Raw genomic sequence first — 16,575 nt, 5'->3', positions numbered from 1 at the left:
TTCCTATCAGGCTGTACATTAAACCTGACTGTGTACATAGATGGAGTTGGTTCCTATCAGGCTGTACATGTGTAATATATGCAGTAGCCTTACACCAAACAATGTTCGGTAGCTCAGCCACAGATGAACCTGGTCGAAGACTGACACATCCTCAGCAACAGTTAGACGTTGTCTGCCAACTTTAACCCACACTGTGTAATGATCACCTCAGACACTAGACTACGTTGTCTGCCAACTTTAACCCGCACTGTGTAATGATCACCTCAGACACTAGACTACGTTGTCTGCCATCTTTAACCCACACTGTGTAATGATCACCTCAGACACTAACCCTGCCATCTTTAACCCACACTGTGTAATGATCACCTCAGACACTAGACTACGTTGTCTGCCATCTTTAACCCACACTGTGTAATGATCACCTCAGACACTAGACTACGTTGTCTGCCAACTTTAACCCACACTGTGTAATGATCACCTCAGACACTAGACTACGTTGTCTGCCATCTTTAACCCACACTGTGTAATGATCACCTCAGACACTAGACTACGTTGTCTGCCAACTTTAACCCACACTGTTTAACCCTAGACACTGCCATCTTTAACCCACACTGTGTAATGATCACCTCAGACACTAGACTACGTTGTCTGCCATCTTTAACCCACACTGTGTAATGATCACCTCAGACACTAGACTACGTTGTCTGCCATCTTTAACCCACACTGTGTAATGATCACCTCAGACACTAGACTACGTTGTCTGCCATCTTTAACCCACACTGTGTAATGATCACCTCAGACACTAGACTACGTTGTCTGCCATCTTTAACCCACACTGTGTAATGATCACCTCAGACACTAGACTACGTTGTCTGCCATCTTTAACCCACACTGTGTAATGATCTTTAACTACCTGCCATCTTTAACCCACACTGTGTAATGATCACCTCAGACACTAGACTACGTTGTCTGCCATCTTTAACCCACACTGTGTAATGATCACCTCAGACACTAGACTACGTTGTCTGCCATCTTTAACCCACACTGTGTAATGATCACCTCAGACACTAGACTACGTTGTCTGCCATCTTTAACCCACACTGTGTAATGATCACCTCAGACACTAGACTACGTTTGTCTGCCATCTTTAACCCACACTGTGTAATGATCACCTCTTTAAGACACTGTGTATGATCACCTCAGACACTAGACTACGTTGTCTGCCATCTTTAACCCACACTGTGTAATGATCACCTCAGACACTAGACTACGTTGTCTGCCATCTTTAACCCACACTGTGTAATGATCACCTCAGACACTAGACTACATTTTACACCTGACCTCCAGGGTATTACTTGGCATCTAAATCACTTGATTGGCTGAAGTACAGTAGGCTTAGTTCCTGACTCGTCTAGTTGTTGTTCAGGATCCTGTTGTCCTCCTGCTGTTTCTTGAAAGACAAGGACAGTGTGGCTGAGCTTATCCAATCAGCTGCTTAATGAGGTTCAGTGGGGAGATCAGAGGACCTCCAGGTGGAGGCTGGGGAGCGGATGGCCTATAGGAATCACTCTGGCATCTCTCTCTGCCCTCTGGTGTCATTGTCACATTATCACCACTGACCAAGACACACACACACACACACACACACACACACACACACACACACACACACACACACACACAGGCTTGGTATCTCTCCTCTTCTCACAGGGTTTAGGGTTTAATAACCTGTCTGTCAGTCAGACATTGTGTTTTGGTGCACGACCAGACTTACTGACTGCTACAGATGAAGGATCTTAATTTGAGCCAGTTTGCTACAGCAGGAAAATAATCCAACTGCAAATATTAATTATTATGTAGGTTATAATGTATCAACATTGTTCCAGGGGGTTGATATATTTTTTCATAAAGGAAAAAAATCAAGTCTGAAATTTCGAAGTGAAAATTACAAACTTCAGAAGCCTTTTTAAACCTCAAAATATAATACAAGTTTTAAATATGCTGCACTGCAGGAAATGTGTCCTGAAACAGGCTGATCAAATGAAGAGCCTACATCTGTAGATGCTGAGGTTTCATTGTCTTGTCTGTCAGTGTGTTTGTTTTCTTCCATTCACACTGTGTCTGTTGATCCTGCATCTCCTCTCTGTCTATCTGTCTGTCTGTTGATCCTGCATCTCCTCTCTGTCTGTCCATCTGTCTGTCTGTTGATCCTGCATCTCCTCTCTGTCCATCTGTCTGTCTGTTGATCCTGCATCTCCTCTCTGTCTATCTGTCTGTCTGTTGATCCTGCATCTCCTCTCTGTCTGTCCATCTGTCTGTCTGTTGATCCTGCATCTCCTCTCTGTCCATCTGTCGGTCTGTTGATCCTGCATCTCCTCTCTGTCCATCTGTCTGTCTGTTGATGCTGCATCTCCTCTCTGTCCATCTGTCTGTCTGTTGATCCTGCATCTCCTCTCTGTCCATCTGTCTGTCTGTTGATCCTGCATCTCCTCTCTGTCCATCTGTCTGTCTGTTGATCCTGCATCTCCTCTCTGTCCATCTGTCTGTCTGTCTGTCCATCTGTCTGTCTGTTGATGCTGCATCTCCTCTCTGTCCATCTGTCTGTCTGTTGATCCTGCATCTCCTCTCTGTCCATCTGTCTGTCTGTTGATCCTGCATCTGTCCGTCTGTCTGGCCATCCGTCTGTCTGTCTGTCTGTCTGTCTGTCTGTCTGTCTGTCTGTCTGTCTGTCTGTCTGTCTGTCTGTCTGTCTGTCTGTCTGTCTGTCTGTCTGTCTGTCCATCTGTCTGTCTGTCCATCTGTCTGTCTGTCCATCTGTCTGTCTGTCCATCTGTCTGTCTGTTCTGCATGTGAATCCCAGACCAGTGCCTTCAGATGTTAATGTGTTGTACACAGCAGATGGAGAGAGAACCTAGTTGTTCCTGCTCCCAGACTGAGGACAGCAAGGGGCCCCAGCGTGTGTGGATATCTGTAGGAACACAGGGCGCTGCCCTAAGGGGAAATAGGGCCTGTAAAATCTGTTGTGTCCTATGTCACCTCTACCCTAAACACTTTTGGTTCATGTAAAACACAAACCACTTTGACCGTCAAACATGCACAGAGGCTTTTCCCCCACAGAGTCAGGCACCTGGAGTATTACTGTAAATTGCTTTCTTTAAAAATAATTTGGTGGGTTTCTCTGTTGGGCTTTGTGTTTTGTACTGCTGCTATTATATGTCAGAGTATGAAGTGTTGATAACCCAATGACATACATATTATACATACACACACACACACACACACACACACACACACACACACACACACACACACACACAGCCTTATACATACTTACTGCCTCCAGACTGTGGAGGCTAAATTGTCCACCGAATCATCCCCAGCTTCCAATTGGCTCATTCATCCCCCCTCCTCTCCCCTGTAACTATTCCTCAGGTCATTGCTGTAAATGAGAACGTGTTCTCAGTCAACTTAGCTGGTAAAATAAGGGTGAAATAAATAAAAGGCCCCACCCAGTCTCCTCATTTGAAAGTAAATGTTGTAATGTGATCATGGTCTCCTCTGAAGAAGGTCATTACCTCTCCTCTGTCTCCCTATTGGCCTGGTTTATATTAAGCTTATCTAGTGTGAATAGATCCACTTAAGGCTCTGCACCTTTTAACCCTTAACCCTGTTTATGACCCACGGCCATTTACACTCAATTGGATGTTGCTGACACCTTGGCTCTCCTCTGTGTCTCTGACCCGGTGATCCATCAATGTTGTCCCTTGTTGTTGTATTACTTTCTCCGCTCCGTCTCTGAGGTTCAGCCTGTCCTACGAGGTTATAAATAACTAGTGTAGGGACAGTTGGCCATTCCGTGCCTGATGGACCTGCGCAATTACAACAAGCACATTTACATGCAGTTCCATCCACTTAGACACCGGCGTGGCCCTTCCCAAAGTCCCCCAGCCTAGCTGTTTTCTTATTGATCTCTGCTATTGATTTAGATGTGGGGAGGAGGAACATTTCTGCCTGTTCATTTGTTAGTTGGTTACTGTATCTTAAGCTGCAGGCCATAAAGTAGGGTTGAAGTGCCTGGTCTGTTTAGCACCTGAACACGGCAAGGTTTATTTAAGCTCTTTATTTAAACCTCTGTTTCCTTTCTCTTCCTTCCCTCCGTCACCTCTGTCTCTGCTTTTCCTTCCTTCCCTCCGTCACCTCTGTCTCTGCTTTTCCTTCCCTCCCTCCATCACCTCTGTCTCTGCTTTTCCTTCCCTCCATCACCTCTGTCTCTGCTTTTCCTTCCCTCCGTCACCTCTGTCTCTGCTTTTCCTTCCCTCCATCACCTCTGTCTCTGCTTTTCCTTCCCTCCATCACCTCTGTCTCTGCTTTTCCTTCCCTCCATCACCTCTGTCTCTGCTTTTCCTTCCTTCCCTCCGTCACCTCTGTCTCTGCTTTTCCTTCCCTCCATCACCTCTGTCTCTGCTTTTCCTTCCCTCCATCACCTCTGTCTCTGCTTTTCCTTCCTTCCCTCCATCACCTCTGTCTCTGCTTTTCCTTCCTTCCCTCCGTCACCTCTGTCTCTGCTTTTCCTTCCTTCCCTCCGTCACCTCTGTCTCTGCTTTTCCTTCCCTCCGTCACCTCTGTCTCTGCTTTTCCTTCCCTCCGTCACCTCTGTCTCTGCTTTTCCTTCCCTCCGTCACCTCTGTCTCTGCTTTTCCTTCCTTCCCTCCATCACCTCTGTCTCTGCTTTTCCTTCCCTCCATCACCTCTGTCTCTGCTTTTCCTTCCTTCCCTCCATCACCTCTGTCTCTGCTTTTCCTTCCTTCCCTCTGTCTCTGCTTTTCCTTCCTTCCCTCCGTCACCTCTGTCTCTGCTTTTCCTTCCTTCCCTCCATCACCTCTGTCTCTGCTTTTCCTTCCTTCCCTCCATCACCTCTGTCTCTGCTTTTCCTTCCTTCCCTCCATCACCTCTGTCTCTGCTTTTCCTTCCTTCCCTCCATCACCTCTGTCTCTGCTTTTCCTTCCCTCCATCACCTCTGTCTCTGCTTTTCCTTCCCTCCATCACCTCTGTCTCTGCTTTTCCTTCCCTCCATCACCTCTGTCTCTGCTTTTCCTTCCTTCCCTCCATCACCTCTGTCTCTGCTTTTCCTTCCTTCCCTCCATCACATCTGTCTCTGCTTTTCCTTCCTTCCCTCCATCACCTCTGTCTCTGCTTTTCCTTCCCCTCCATCACCTCTGTCTCTGCTTTTCCTTCCCTCCGTCACCTCTGTCTCTGCTTTTCCTTCCTTCCCTCCATCACATCTGTCTCTGCTTTTCCTTCCTTCCCTCCATCACCTCTGTCTCTGCTTTTCCTTCCTTCCCTCCATCACCTCTGTCTCTGCTTTTCCTTCCCTCCGTCACCTCTGTCTCTGCTTTCCCTTCCTTCCCTCCATCACCTCTGTCTCTGCTTTTCCTTCCTTCCCTCCGTCACCTCTGTCTCTGCTTTTCCTTCCTTCCCTCCATCACCTCTGTCTCTGCTTTTCCTTCCTTCCTCCATCACCTCTGTCTCTGCTTTTCCTTCCTTCCCTCCATCACCTCTGTCTCTGCTTTTCCTTCCCTCCATCACCTCTGTCTCTGCTTTTCCTTCCTTCCCTCCGTCACCTCTGTCTCTGCTTTTCCTTCCCTCCATCACCTCTGTCTCTGCTTTTCCTTCCCTCCATCACCTCTGTCTCTGCTTTTCCTTCCTTCCCTCCGTCACCTCTGTCTCTGCTTTTCCTTCCCTCCATCACCTCTGTCTCTGCTTTTCCTTCCTTCCCTCCATCACCTCTGTCTCTGCTTTTCCTTCCCTCCATCACCTCTGTCTCTGCTTTTCCTTCCTTCCCTCCGTCACCTCTGTCTCTGCTTTTCCTTCCTTCCCTCCGTCACCTCTGTCTCTGCTTTTCCTTCCCTCCCTCCGTCTCCTCTGTCTCTGCTTTTCCTTCCCTCCATCACCTCTGTCTCTGCTTTTCCTTCCTTTCCTCTGTCTCTGCTTTTCCTTCCTTCCCTCCATCACCTCTGTCTCTGCTTTTCCTTCCCTCCATCACCTCTGTCTCTGCTTTTCCTTCCTTCCTTCCGTCACCTCTGTCTCTGCTTTTCTTTCCCTCCGTCACCTCTGTCTCTGCTTTTCCTTCCTTCCTTCCGTCACCTCTGTCTCTGCTTTTCCTTCCCTCCATCACCTCTGTCTCTGCTTTTCCTTCCTTCCCTCCGTCACCTCTGTCTCTGCTTTTCCTTCCTTCCCTCCGTCACCTCTGTCTCTGCTTTTCCTTCCCTCCGTCTCCTCTGTCTCTGCTTTTCCTTCCCTCCATCACCTCTGTCTCTGCTTTTCCTTCCTTCCCTCCATCACCTCTGTCTCTGCTTTTCCTTCCTTCCCTCCGTCACCTCTGTCTCTGCTTTTCCTTCCCTCCGTCACCTCTGTCTCTGCTTTTCCTTCCTTCCCTCCGTCACCTCTGTCTCTGCTTTTCCTTCCTTCCCTCCATCACCTCTGTCTCTGCTTTTCCTTCCCTCCATCACCTCTGTCTCTGCTTTTCCTTCCCTCCATCACCTCTGTCTCTGCTTTTCCTTCCCTCCATCACCTCTGTCTCTGCTTTTTTCCTTCCCTCCGTCACCTCTGTCTCTGCTTTTCCTTCCTTCCCTCCGTCACCTCTGTCTCTGCTTTTCCTTCCTTCCCTCCGTCACCTCTGTCTCTGCTTTTCCTTCCTTCCCTCCGTCACCTCTGTCTCTGCTTTTCCTTCCTTCCCTCCATCACCTCTGTCTCTGCTTTTCCTTCCTTCCCTCCGTCACCTCTGTCTCTGCTTTTCCTTCCTTCCCTCCATCACCTCTGTCTCTGCTTTTCCTTCCTTCCCTCCGTCACCTCTGTCTCTGCTTTTCCTTCCTTCCCTCCATCACCTCTGTCTCTGCTTTTCCTTCCTTCCCTCCGTCACCTCTGTCTCTGCTTTTCCTTCCCTCCGTCACCTCTGTCTCTGCTTTTCCTTCCTTCCCTCCGTCACCTCTGTCTCTGCTTTTCCTTCCCTCCATCACCTCTGTCTCTGCTTTTCCTTCCCTCCATCACCTCTGTCTCTGCTTTTCCTTCCTTCCCTCCGTCACCTCTGTCTCTGCTTTTCCTTCCCTCCGTCACCTCTGTCTCTGCTTTTCCTTCCTTCCCTCCATCACCTCTGTCTCTGCTTTTCCTTCCTTCCCTCCATCACCTCTGTCTCTGCTTTTCCTTCCTTCCCTCCATCACCTCTGTCTCTGCTTTTCCTTCCCTCCATCACCTCTGTCTCTGCTTTTCCTTCCTTCCCTCCGTCACCTCTGTCTCTGCTTTTCCTTCCCTCCATCACCTCTGTCTCTGCTTTTCCTTCCTTCCCTCCATCACCTCTGTCTCTGCTTTTCCTTCCTTCCCTCCGTCTCCTCTGTCTCTGCTTTTCCTTCCCTCCGTCACCTCTGTCTCTGCTTTTCCTTCCTTCCGTCACCTCTGTCTCTGCTTTTCCTTCCCTCCGTCACCTCTGTCTCTGCTTTTCCTTCCCTCCGTCACCTCTGTCTCTGCTTTTCCTTCCCTCCGTCACCTCTGTCTCTGCTTTTCCTTCCCTCCGTCACCTCTGTCTCTGCTTTTCCTTCCTTCCCTCCGTCACCTCTGTCTCTGCTTTTCCTTCCTTCCCTCCGTCACCTCTGGTTTTAGTTGTCTCGGATGACTGGGAAACTGACACCACTGATAACCATGGAGATATAACCTCTGTTTATAATCATAGTTGTGGGTCTGTGTAATGTCCTCATCTTTGTGAGTTTGTAGTGGTGTGGTCGTACCGGCTAGCCTCTTCATCTGCAGAGCCATGTGCTCTCTGAACTTAGGTAGGTCGGTCTCTGTTTGGCAGTCGTTCTGGTCGGGCCGTCTCAGGTGAGGGTGTCTGGCTGGAAGAGAGGTCGCCTTGCCTGCCACCCCTGTGGCACTGTAAACCAACCGTTCCAGCCCTGACCGCCCACCCGCCCGGGGGCCGCTTTAGAGAGCCAGCCAGGCCCATGAATACTGCATGGTGGAGCTTTTATTACACCAGGGGCTGGAGTGTAAATAAGATCCAGGCAATGGGGCACGTTTACTGGGGTCAGGACGGGGGGGAAGAGGGGGTGGGGACGGGCGGCTGGGTAACCTTGCTCCCAGGTCCTCTAGTCACCAGGCCTGTCACTGTAACTCACTGGTGGAGGGTTGGCCCTGAGGGGGGTCAAGGACAGTGGATCTACTGGGCCCATTACATTACAGGCTGCATGGAGGATAGAGACTGGAGTTAGACTACTCACCCGCTCTAACAGTGAGGTTGTACTGTCGTCGTGTCATCACTCTGTTGGGGAGTAGAGGAAGAACATCAGGCTACCAAAATGCCTGGTATAAGTGACACACTCATCCTGAGGGGTCTGTTAGCTCACCTGTTAGATTTAAATGTGATCTTGTACCTTCACAACGACTGTTGTTGTGGTTCATCTGCTTGTCCCCTAGTTTCCCGGTTCATTAGTGACAGAATGGTGCAGACGTGAGAAAAGAGGTTATCCTCCAAAACAGTTACTAATCACGACATGGTAAAGAAACATCTTCCTGACTGAGTCAGCAGGTTTTTTTTCTGTGAACCTGAACATGTTCAGCATGATAAAATAATGATTATTTGCTCTGTTCGTTGGCTACACACAGAATCAGTCCAATCACTATTTAACATCTCTGGCTCCTCGCTCCGGTCTCAATTAACGTCTTCCTCTTGTCTTAATTAAGAACCAGTAGTCGTGCTTAATTGATATTGATTGTAGCTTAAAGGAGGAGTAACACATCAAAACTAAAAGGTGAAAGTAACCACTAGGCTACCCTGGGGCGGCAGAGTAGCCTAGTGGTTAGAGCGTTGGACTAGGAACCGAAAGGTTGCAAGTTCGAATCCCCGAGCTGAACAGGCAGTAAACCCACTGTTCCTAGGCCGTCATTGAAAATAAGGATTTGTTCTTAACTGACTTGCCTAGTAAAATAAAGGTTAAAAAAAAATACACCGAGGCCTTTTACAGACCGAAAGGAGAGTTCTCTAGGTAACATCCAGGGGTGGGAGGAGTGGTAGCCGTTCCTACGAAGGACCTGTGTTCCAGGCATTATCAGGGGTGGGAGGAGTGGTAGCCGTTCCTACGAAGGACCTGTGTTCCAGGCATTATCAGGGGTGGGAGGAGTGGTAGCCGTTCCTACGAAGGACCTGTGTTCCAGGCATTATCAGGGGTGGGAGGAGTGGTAGACATTCCTACGAAGGACCTGTGTTCCAGGCATTATCAGGGGTGGGAGGAGTGGTAGCCGTTCCTACGAAGGACCTGTGTTCCAGGCATTATCAGGGGTGGGAGGAGTGGGAAGTCCTACGAAGGACCTGTGTTCCAGGCATTATCAGGGGTGGGATGAGTGGTAGCCGTTCCTACGAAGGACCTGTGTTCCAGGCATTATCATGCCTTCATGCATTTAACACTCGGCTGTAATTAGGACCCCATTACCTGACATGAATGCTTATAGTAAACCTTATGATACAAAGTCGTTACATGTAAAGCTAAAACCAAGTTAAAAACGCCATTGTCATGAAGTATCTAAGTAGAAACAGTATGTCGGTGTGTCCAGCTCCCGGCCTACGAGGGATGGTCTGTTTGTCCTGACTGGAGGGTCAGACGACCCAGACCAGACACTAAGAGGTGTTATTAATTAAAGGGCCAGTTTAGAGGTGCAACACGATCCTCCTATCTACCACGCATTAATCACACACCCTGGTCTGAGCTCATACACGCCGGCCTACCCTGTTGACAGGTGAAACCTCGGGAGGTATCCAGTATACCTGGCTGTCGTAAACAAACTGGTGAACTGGGCTGGTGACGTACGCCCTCCCTGTGGCCCTCGCCCCCGGCAGCTGTTCTACGGGGACAAGAGGATTGGATGTTGAGACATTGGCGCTTTTGGTAAACCGACCCTCTTGGCCGGTAACTAAACCCGCCGGTGGGCATTAAGGAGTTTCATAATTAAATCATCAAGGTCGTCTAGGCCAGCCGGCGCTCCTCGGCTGTTTGGTTTACCTGCCACCTGAAACCTGTCTGGAGGACTGTGACCATACAGGACTGACTGGGCTCAATGGACATGTGTCATGAAGGCTATTGTTTTGACCTCTGACCTTTTTAATGATGGAAATGCTGTTAGACTAAGAGACATGTTGTCATGCTCATTTGGTTTCTACGGTTTCCTTTATGACAACACCCTTCATGTTATAACTCACCAACGAGGAAAATAGTGGCTGATTTGAATAAGCATGTTTAGTCTGGACCTCTACTGGGGGCGGCAGTGTAGCCTAGTGGTTAGAGCGTTGGACTAGTACCAGAAAGGTTGCAAGTTCGAATCCCCGAGCTGACAAGGTACAAATCTGTCGTTCTGCCCCTGAACTGGCAGTTAACCCACTGGGCCGTCATTGAAAATAAGAATTTGTTCTTAACTGACTTGCCTAGTTAAATAAAGGTAAAATAAATAAATAAATAAAATACTGTATGTCCATTCTGAATGTAGTGATGTTCTCCCAAGTCCTTTTCCATTCAACATATTTTCATTCACATGACTTCAGAGGCCCGGATGAATGAACAGTAACAGGGGTGTTTTAATGTGTGAAATAGTTTAGTAGGGGCTTTTCTGAAGCTCTGGCTTACTCTTCGTTGGGCTATGTTAATGTGTCCTCTCTTTCTCTCCCACAGAGCGTACCATCTTCTCGGCAACAGAGTGTTGGCGGTGAAGGTGAGATCAACAGCTGTACTGCTGTAGTCTTTCCCGGGCACCTCTCCTTTTACCAAATCACGTTCAACAACACTAGTCTTCTTCTGTATCTCTACCTCGGTCCTTTCCCCCTCCCTCTTTCATTTTCTATGCTTCTCTACCTCTGTCCTTTCCCCCTCCCTCTTTCATTTTCTATGCTTCTCAACCTCTGTGATCCCTCCCCCCCCTCTCTCTCATTGGTTCATTCATCCACTTTGTTCTCATGCTCTGTAATTCTACCAGTAATCTAATCTATTGGAGTGGAATGGAAGGTAGATGTAATGGGTACCTCCTTGACCCTCGTAACTCCCTTCTCTCTCTCTCTAACCTGTAATCAATGATGTTAACATGTATCTACTCCCTTCTCTCTCTCTCTCTAACCTGTAATCAATGATGTTAACATGTAGCTACTCCCTTCTCTCTCTCTCTAACCTGTAATCAATGATGTTAACATGTAGCTACTCCCTTCTCTCTCTCTCTAACCTGTAATCAATGATGTTAACATGTAGCTACTCCCTTCTCTCTCTCTAACCTGTAATCAATGATGTTAACATGTATCTACTCCCTTCTCTCTCTCTCTAACCTGTAATCAATGATGTTAACATGTAGCTACTCCCTTCTCTCTCTCTAACCTGTAATCAATGATGTTAACATGTAGCTACTCCCTTCTCTCTCTCTAACCTGTAATCAATGATGTTAACATGTAGCTACTCCCTTCTCTCTCTCTAACCTGTAATCAATGATGTTAACATGTAACTCCCTTCTCTCTCTCAATGTAATCAATGATGTTAACATGTAGCTACTCCCTTCTCTCTCTCTAACCTGTAATCAAGTTTAGCTAATCTTTTGCTAGTGCTAGCGTGCCACTGTTGTAGCTATTAGCTAAGCTCAGTGCAGCCAGATCAGAATTCACACCCCTGGTAGTGCCCATTTACCGTGTGGTATCCACACTATCCAGATAGTTTGGCATGAAAGAATCATGAGTTTCTCTACAAGGTTTCTAGGTCATGTGTTACCACCAGTGCCAGCAGTATTTTGACCCATAGTTCCATTGTAATAATAATGTACATTGCTTTAACTGTTTCTGTGTGTGTTTTTGAAGGGCTTTAGCAGTGTGTGCGTGCTTGCATATTTAACCTGTGCATGTTACTCTGGTCTCTCATTTGGGCTGTGCTTGGGACTTTACAGGTCATTCCTCTGGATATCACAGTGGAGCTACAGAAACAGATCATGTCTGAGTTGGAGATCCTCTACAAGGTCAGCTTCTATTCTCTAGAGCCCCAAACTACTCAGATCTCTCCCCCAACTGGCCCAAATCATGTAGTCAGATCTCTCCCCCAACTGGCCCAAATCATGTAGTCAGATCTCTCCCCCAACTGGCCCAAATCATGTAGTCAGATCTCTCCCCCAACTGGCCCAAATCATGTAGTCAGATCTCTCCCCCAACTGGCCCAAATCATGTAGTCAGATCTCTCCCCCAGCTGGCCCAAATCATGTAGTCAGATCTCTCCCCCAGCTGGCCCAAATCATGTAGTCAGATCTCTCCCCCAACTGGCCCAAATCATGTAGTCAGATCTCTCCCCCAACTGGACCAAATCATGTAGTCAGATCTCTCCCCTAACTGGCCCAAATCATGTAGTCAGATCTCTCCCCCAACTGGCCCAAATCATGTAGTCAGATCTCTCCCCCAACTGGCCCAAATCATGTAGTCAGATCTCTCCCCCAACTGGCCCAAATCATGTCGTCAGATCTGTCCCCCAGCTGAAGCCTCTCTTATCAGACCTGCAGTGTTTAGTCTACTCTGTTACATTAGACTAGTTCATGGAGCACCTTGAATGGGTCTCCTCTCCTCCTGCGTGACAAGCCAGGGATTGGCGAAATACGCACGAGGCAGGAACACGTGATTGCTGATAAGCCCTCTCAATAATTTACCCCAGATCTCTCCTGTTCTTCTGAGGTAGACTGTGAAATGGGCTAACTAAACAGTTCAACAATAAATACTGCAACATGCATCAATGTTAATTAATGAGTGGATGAACTGTGTTAATTGTCTTCTTTTTTTGCAGTGTGATTCCTCCTACATCATAACCTTCTACAGTGCCTTCTTTGTGGAGAACAGGATCTCCATATGCACAGAGTATATGGACGGTGAGTGTTGAGGCTGGGGTTGGTGTTGAGGCTGGGGTTGGTGTTGAGGCTGGGGTTGGTGTTGAGGCTGGGGTTGGTGTTGAGGCTGGGGTTGGTGTTGAGGCTGGGGTTGGTGTTGAGGCTGGGGTTGGTGTTGAGGCTGGGATTGGTGTTGAGGCTGGGGTTGGTGTTGAGGCTGGGGTTGGTGTTGAGGCTGGGGTTGGTGTTGAGGCTGGGATTGGTGTTGAGGCTGGGGTTGGTGTTGAGGCTGGGGTTGGTGTTGAGGCTGGGGTTGGTGTTGAGGCTGGGGTTGGTGTTGAGGCTGGGGTTGGTGTTGAGGCTGGGGTTGGTGTTGAGGCTGGGGTTGGTGCTGAGGCTGGGGTTGGTGCTGAGGCTGGGGTTGGTGCTGAGGCTGGGGTTGGTGCTGAGGCTGGGGTTGGTGCTGAGGCTGGGGTTGGTGCTGAGGCTGGGGTTGGTGTTGAGGCTGGGGTTGGTGTTGAGGCTGGGGTTGGTGTTGAGGCTGGGGTTGGTGCTGAGGCTGGGGTTGGTGTTGAGGCTGGGGTTGGTGCTGAGGCTGGGGTTGGTGCTGAGGCTGGGGTTGGTGTTGAGGCTGGGGTTGGTGTTGAGGCGGTGTTGAGGCTGGGGTTGGTGTTGAGGCTGGGGTTGGTGTTGAGGCTGGGGTTGGTGCTGGGATTGGTGCTGAGGCTGGGGTTGGTGCTGAGGCTGGGGTTGGTGCTGAGGCTGGGGTTGGTGCTGAGGCTGGGGTTGGTGCTGAGGCTGGGGTTGGTGCTGAGGCTGGGGTTGGTGGTGAGGCTGGGGTTGGTGTTGAGGCTGGGGTTGGTGCTGAGGCTGGGGTTGGTGTTGAGGCTGAGGCTGGGGTTGGTGTTGAGGCTGGGGTTGGTGTTGAGGCTGGGGTTGGTGCTGGGGTTGGTGGGGTTGGTGCTGAGGCTGGGGTTGGTGCTGAGGCTGGGGTTGGTGCTGAGGCTGGGGTTGGTGCTGAGGCTGGGGTTGGTGCTGGGGTTGGTGCTGAGGCTGGGGTTGGTGCTGAGGCTGGGGTTGGTGCTGGGGTTGGTGCTAGTGCTGGGTTTTAGGGTTAGTGTTGAGGCTGGGGTTAGGGTTAGTGTTGGGGCTGGTGTTAGTGCTGAGGCTGGGGTTGGTGTTAGGGTTAGTGCTGAGGTTTAGGGTTAGTGCTGAGGCTGGGGTTAGGGTTAGTGTTGAGGCTGGGGTTAGTGTTGGGGCTGGTGTTAGCGTTGAGTCTGGGGTTGGTGTTAGCGTTGGGGTTAGGGTTAGTGCTGAGGTTTAGGGTTAGTGTTGAGGCTGAGGTTTAGGGTTAGCGTTGAGGCTGAGGTTTAGGGTTAGCGTTGAGGCTGGGGTTGGTGTTAGCATTGGGGTTAGGGTTAGTGCTGAGGCTGGGGTTGGTGTTAGCGTTGGGGTTAGGGTTAGTGCTGAGGTTTAGGGTTAGTGTTGAGGCTGAGGTTTAGGGTTAGTGTTGAGGCTGAGGTTTAGGGTTAGCGTTGAGGCTGAGGTTTAGGGTTAGCGTTGAGGCTGGGGTTGGTGTTAGCATTGGGGTTAGGGTTAGTGCTGAGGCTGGGGTTGGTGTTAGCGTTGGGGTTAGGCTTAGGTTAGTGCTGAGGTTTGGGTTAGCGTTGAGGCTGGGGTTAGGGGTTAGTGCTGAGGCTGGGGTTGGGTTGGTGTTAGGTTAGGGTTAGTGCTGAGGTTTAGGGTTAGCGTTGAGGCTGAGGTTTAGGGTTAGCGTTGAGGCTGGGGTTAGCAGAGGCCTTGACTCCACTCCCATCCAGAGCTCTATGAAAGCTGGAATGTCAAACCTCTTACCACCCTGTATCCATTTACACTTCTACTTAGAGGAAGACTGTCATCTTCAGTGGCTGGGGGCTAGCATGCTTCTTTGCTAAAAGCTACAAGGGTGGGAGTGTGTGTGCGTGAATTTAACACGGTGATTTCTCAGTTATAACACATTGTCTCCCTCGAAGGACGACCTGTCAGCATGCGTCCATCAACACTCAACTGTGTGTGTGTGTGTGTGTGCAGGTGGCTCTCTGGACGTATACAGGAGGATCCCAGAACATGTGTTGGGTAGGATCTCTGTGGCGGTGAGTGAACAGCCTTTCAGCTCTCAAACCAACTGACCACAGCTATTTAAAATGAGACTCTCATATTCTATAACTGACCACAGCTATTTAAAATGACTCTCATATTCTATAACTGACCACAGCTATTTAAAATGACTCTCATATTCTATAACTGACCACAGCTATTTAAAATGACTCTCATATTCTATAACTGACCACAGCTATTTAAAATGACTCTCATATTCTATAACTGACCACAGCTATTTAAAATGACTCTCATTTTCTATAACTGACCACAACTATTTTAAATGAGACTCTCGTATTCTATAACTGACCACAGCTATTTAAAATGACTCTCATATTCTATAACTGACCACAACTATTTAAAATGAGACTCTCATATTCTATTACTGACCACAGCTATTTAAAATGAGACCCTCATATTCTATAACTGACCACAGCTATTTAAAATGACTCATATTCTATAACTGACCACAGCTATTTAAAATGACTCTCATTTTCTATAACTGACCACGACTATTTAAAATGAGACTCTCATATTCTATAACTGACCACAGCTATTTAAAATGAGACTCTCATATTCTATAACTGACCACAGCTATTTAAAATGAGACCCTCATATTCTATAACTGACCACAGCTATTTAAAATGACTCATATTCTATAACTGACCACAGCTATTTAAAATGACTCTCATATTCTATAACTGACCACAGCTATTTAAAATGACTCTCATATTCTATAACTGACCACAGCTATTTAAAATGACTCTCATATTCTATAACTGACCACAGCTATTTAAAATGACTCTCATATTCTATAACTGACCACAGCTATTTAAAATGACTCTCATTTTCTATAACTGACCACAACTATTTTAAATGAGACTCTCGTATTCTATAACTGACCACAGCTATTTAAAATGACTCTCATATTCTATAACTGACCACAACTATTTAAAATGAGACTCTCATATTCTATTACTGACCACAGCTATTTAAAATGAGACCCTCATATTCTATAACTGACCACAGCTATTTAAAATGACTCATATTCTATAACTGACCACAGCTATTTAAAATGACTCTCATATTCTATAACTGACCACAGCTATTTAAAATGAGACTCTCATATTCTATAACTGACCACAGCTATTTAAAATGACTCTCATTTTCTATAACTGACCACAACTATTTTAAATGAGACTCTCGTATTCTATAACTGACCACAGCTATTTAAAATGACTCTCATATTCTATAACTGACCACAACTATTTAAAATGAGGCTGGTATTCTATAACTGGGGTTGGTGTTGACCACAGCTATTTAAATGACTCTCATATTCTATAACTGACCACAACTATTTAAAATGAGACTCTCATATTCTATTACTGACCACAGCTATTTAAAATGAGACTCTCATATTCTATAACTGACCACAACTATTTAAAATGACTCACATATTCTATAACTGACCACAGCTATTTAAAATGAGACTCTCATATTCTATAACTGACCACAGCTATTTAAAATGATTCTCATATTCTATAACTGACCACAGCTATTTAAAATGAG

At 47.6% G+C, this 16,575-nt stretch overlaps 1 protein-coding gene across 1 annotated transcript in view; it reads left to right on the top strand.

Moving 5' to 3' along the window:
• LOC135568896 (dual specificity mitogen-activated protein kinase kinase 5-like) overlaps positions 1 to 16,575 on the top strand; it is a 49,593-nt gene that overhangs the window by 19,678 nt on the left and 13,340 nt on the right. The window contains exons 4-7 of the mRNA XM_065015682.1: positions 10,707 to 10,746; positions 11,953 to 12,021; positions 12,831 to 12,912; positions 14,941 to 15,002. Coding sequence (XP_064871754.1) covers positions 10,707 to 10,746; positions 11,953 to 12,021; positions 12,831 to 12,912; positions 14,941 to 15,002 — 253 coding nt within the window. The remainder of the gene's footprint in view (positions 1 to 10,706; positions 10,747 to 11,952; positions 12,022 to 12,830; positions 12,913 to 14,940; positions 15,003 to 16,575) is intronic.

The sequence above is a fragment of the Oncorhynchus nerka genome, unplaced genomic scaffold (assembly GCF_034236695.1).
Source record: "Oncorhynchus nerka isolate Pitt River unplaced genomic scaffold, Oner_Uvic_2.0 unplaced_scaffold_1357, whole genome shotgun sequence".
NCBI classification, from domain to species: domain Eukaryota; kingdom Metazoa; phylum Chordata; class Actinopteri; order Salmoniformes; family Salmonidae; genus Oncorhynchus; species Oncorhynchus nerka.
This window is presented reverse-complemented; position numbering and strand designations above follow the sequence as displayed.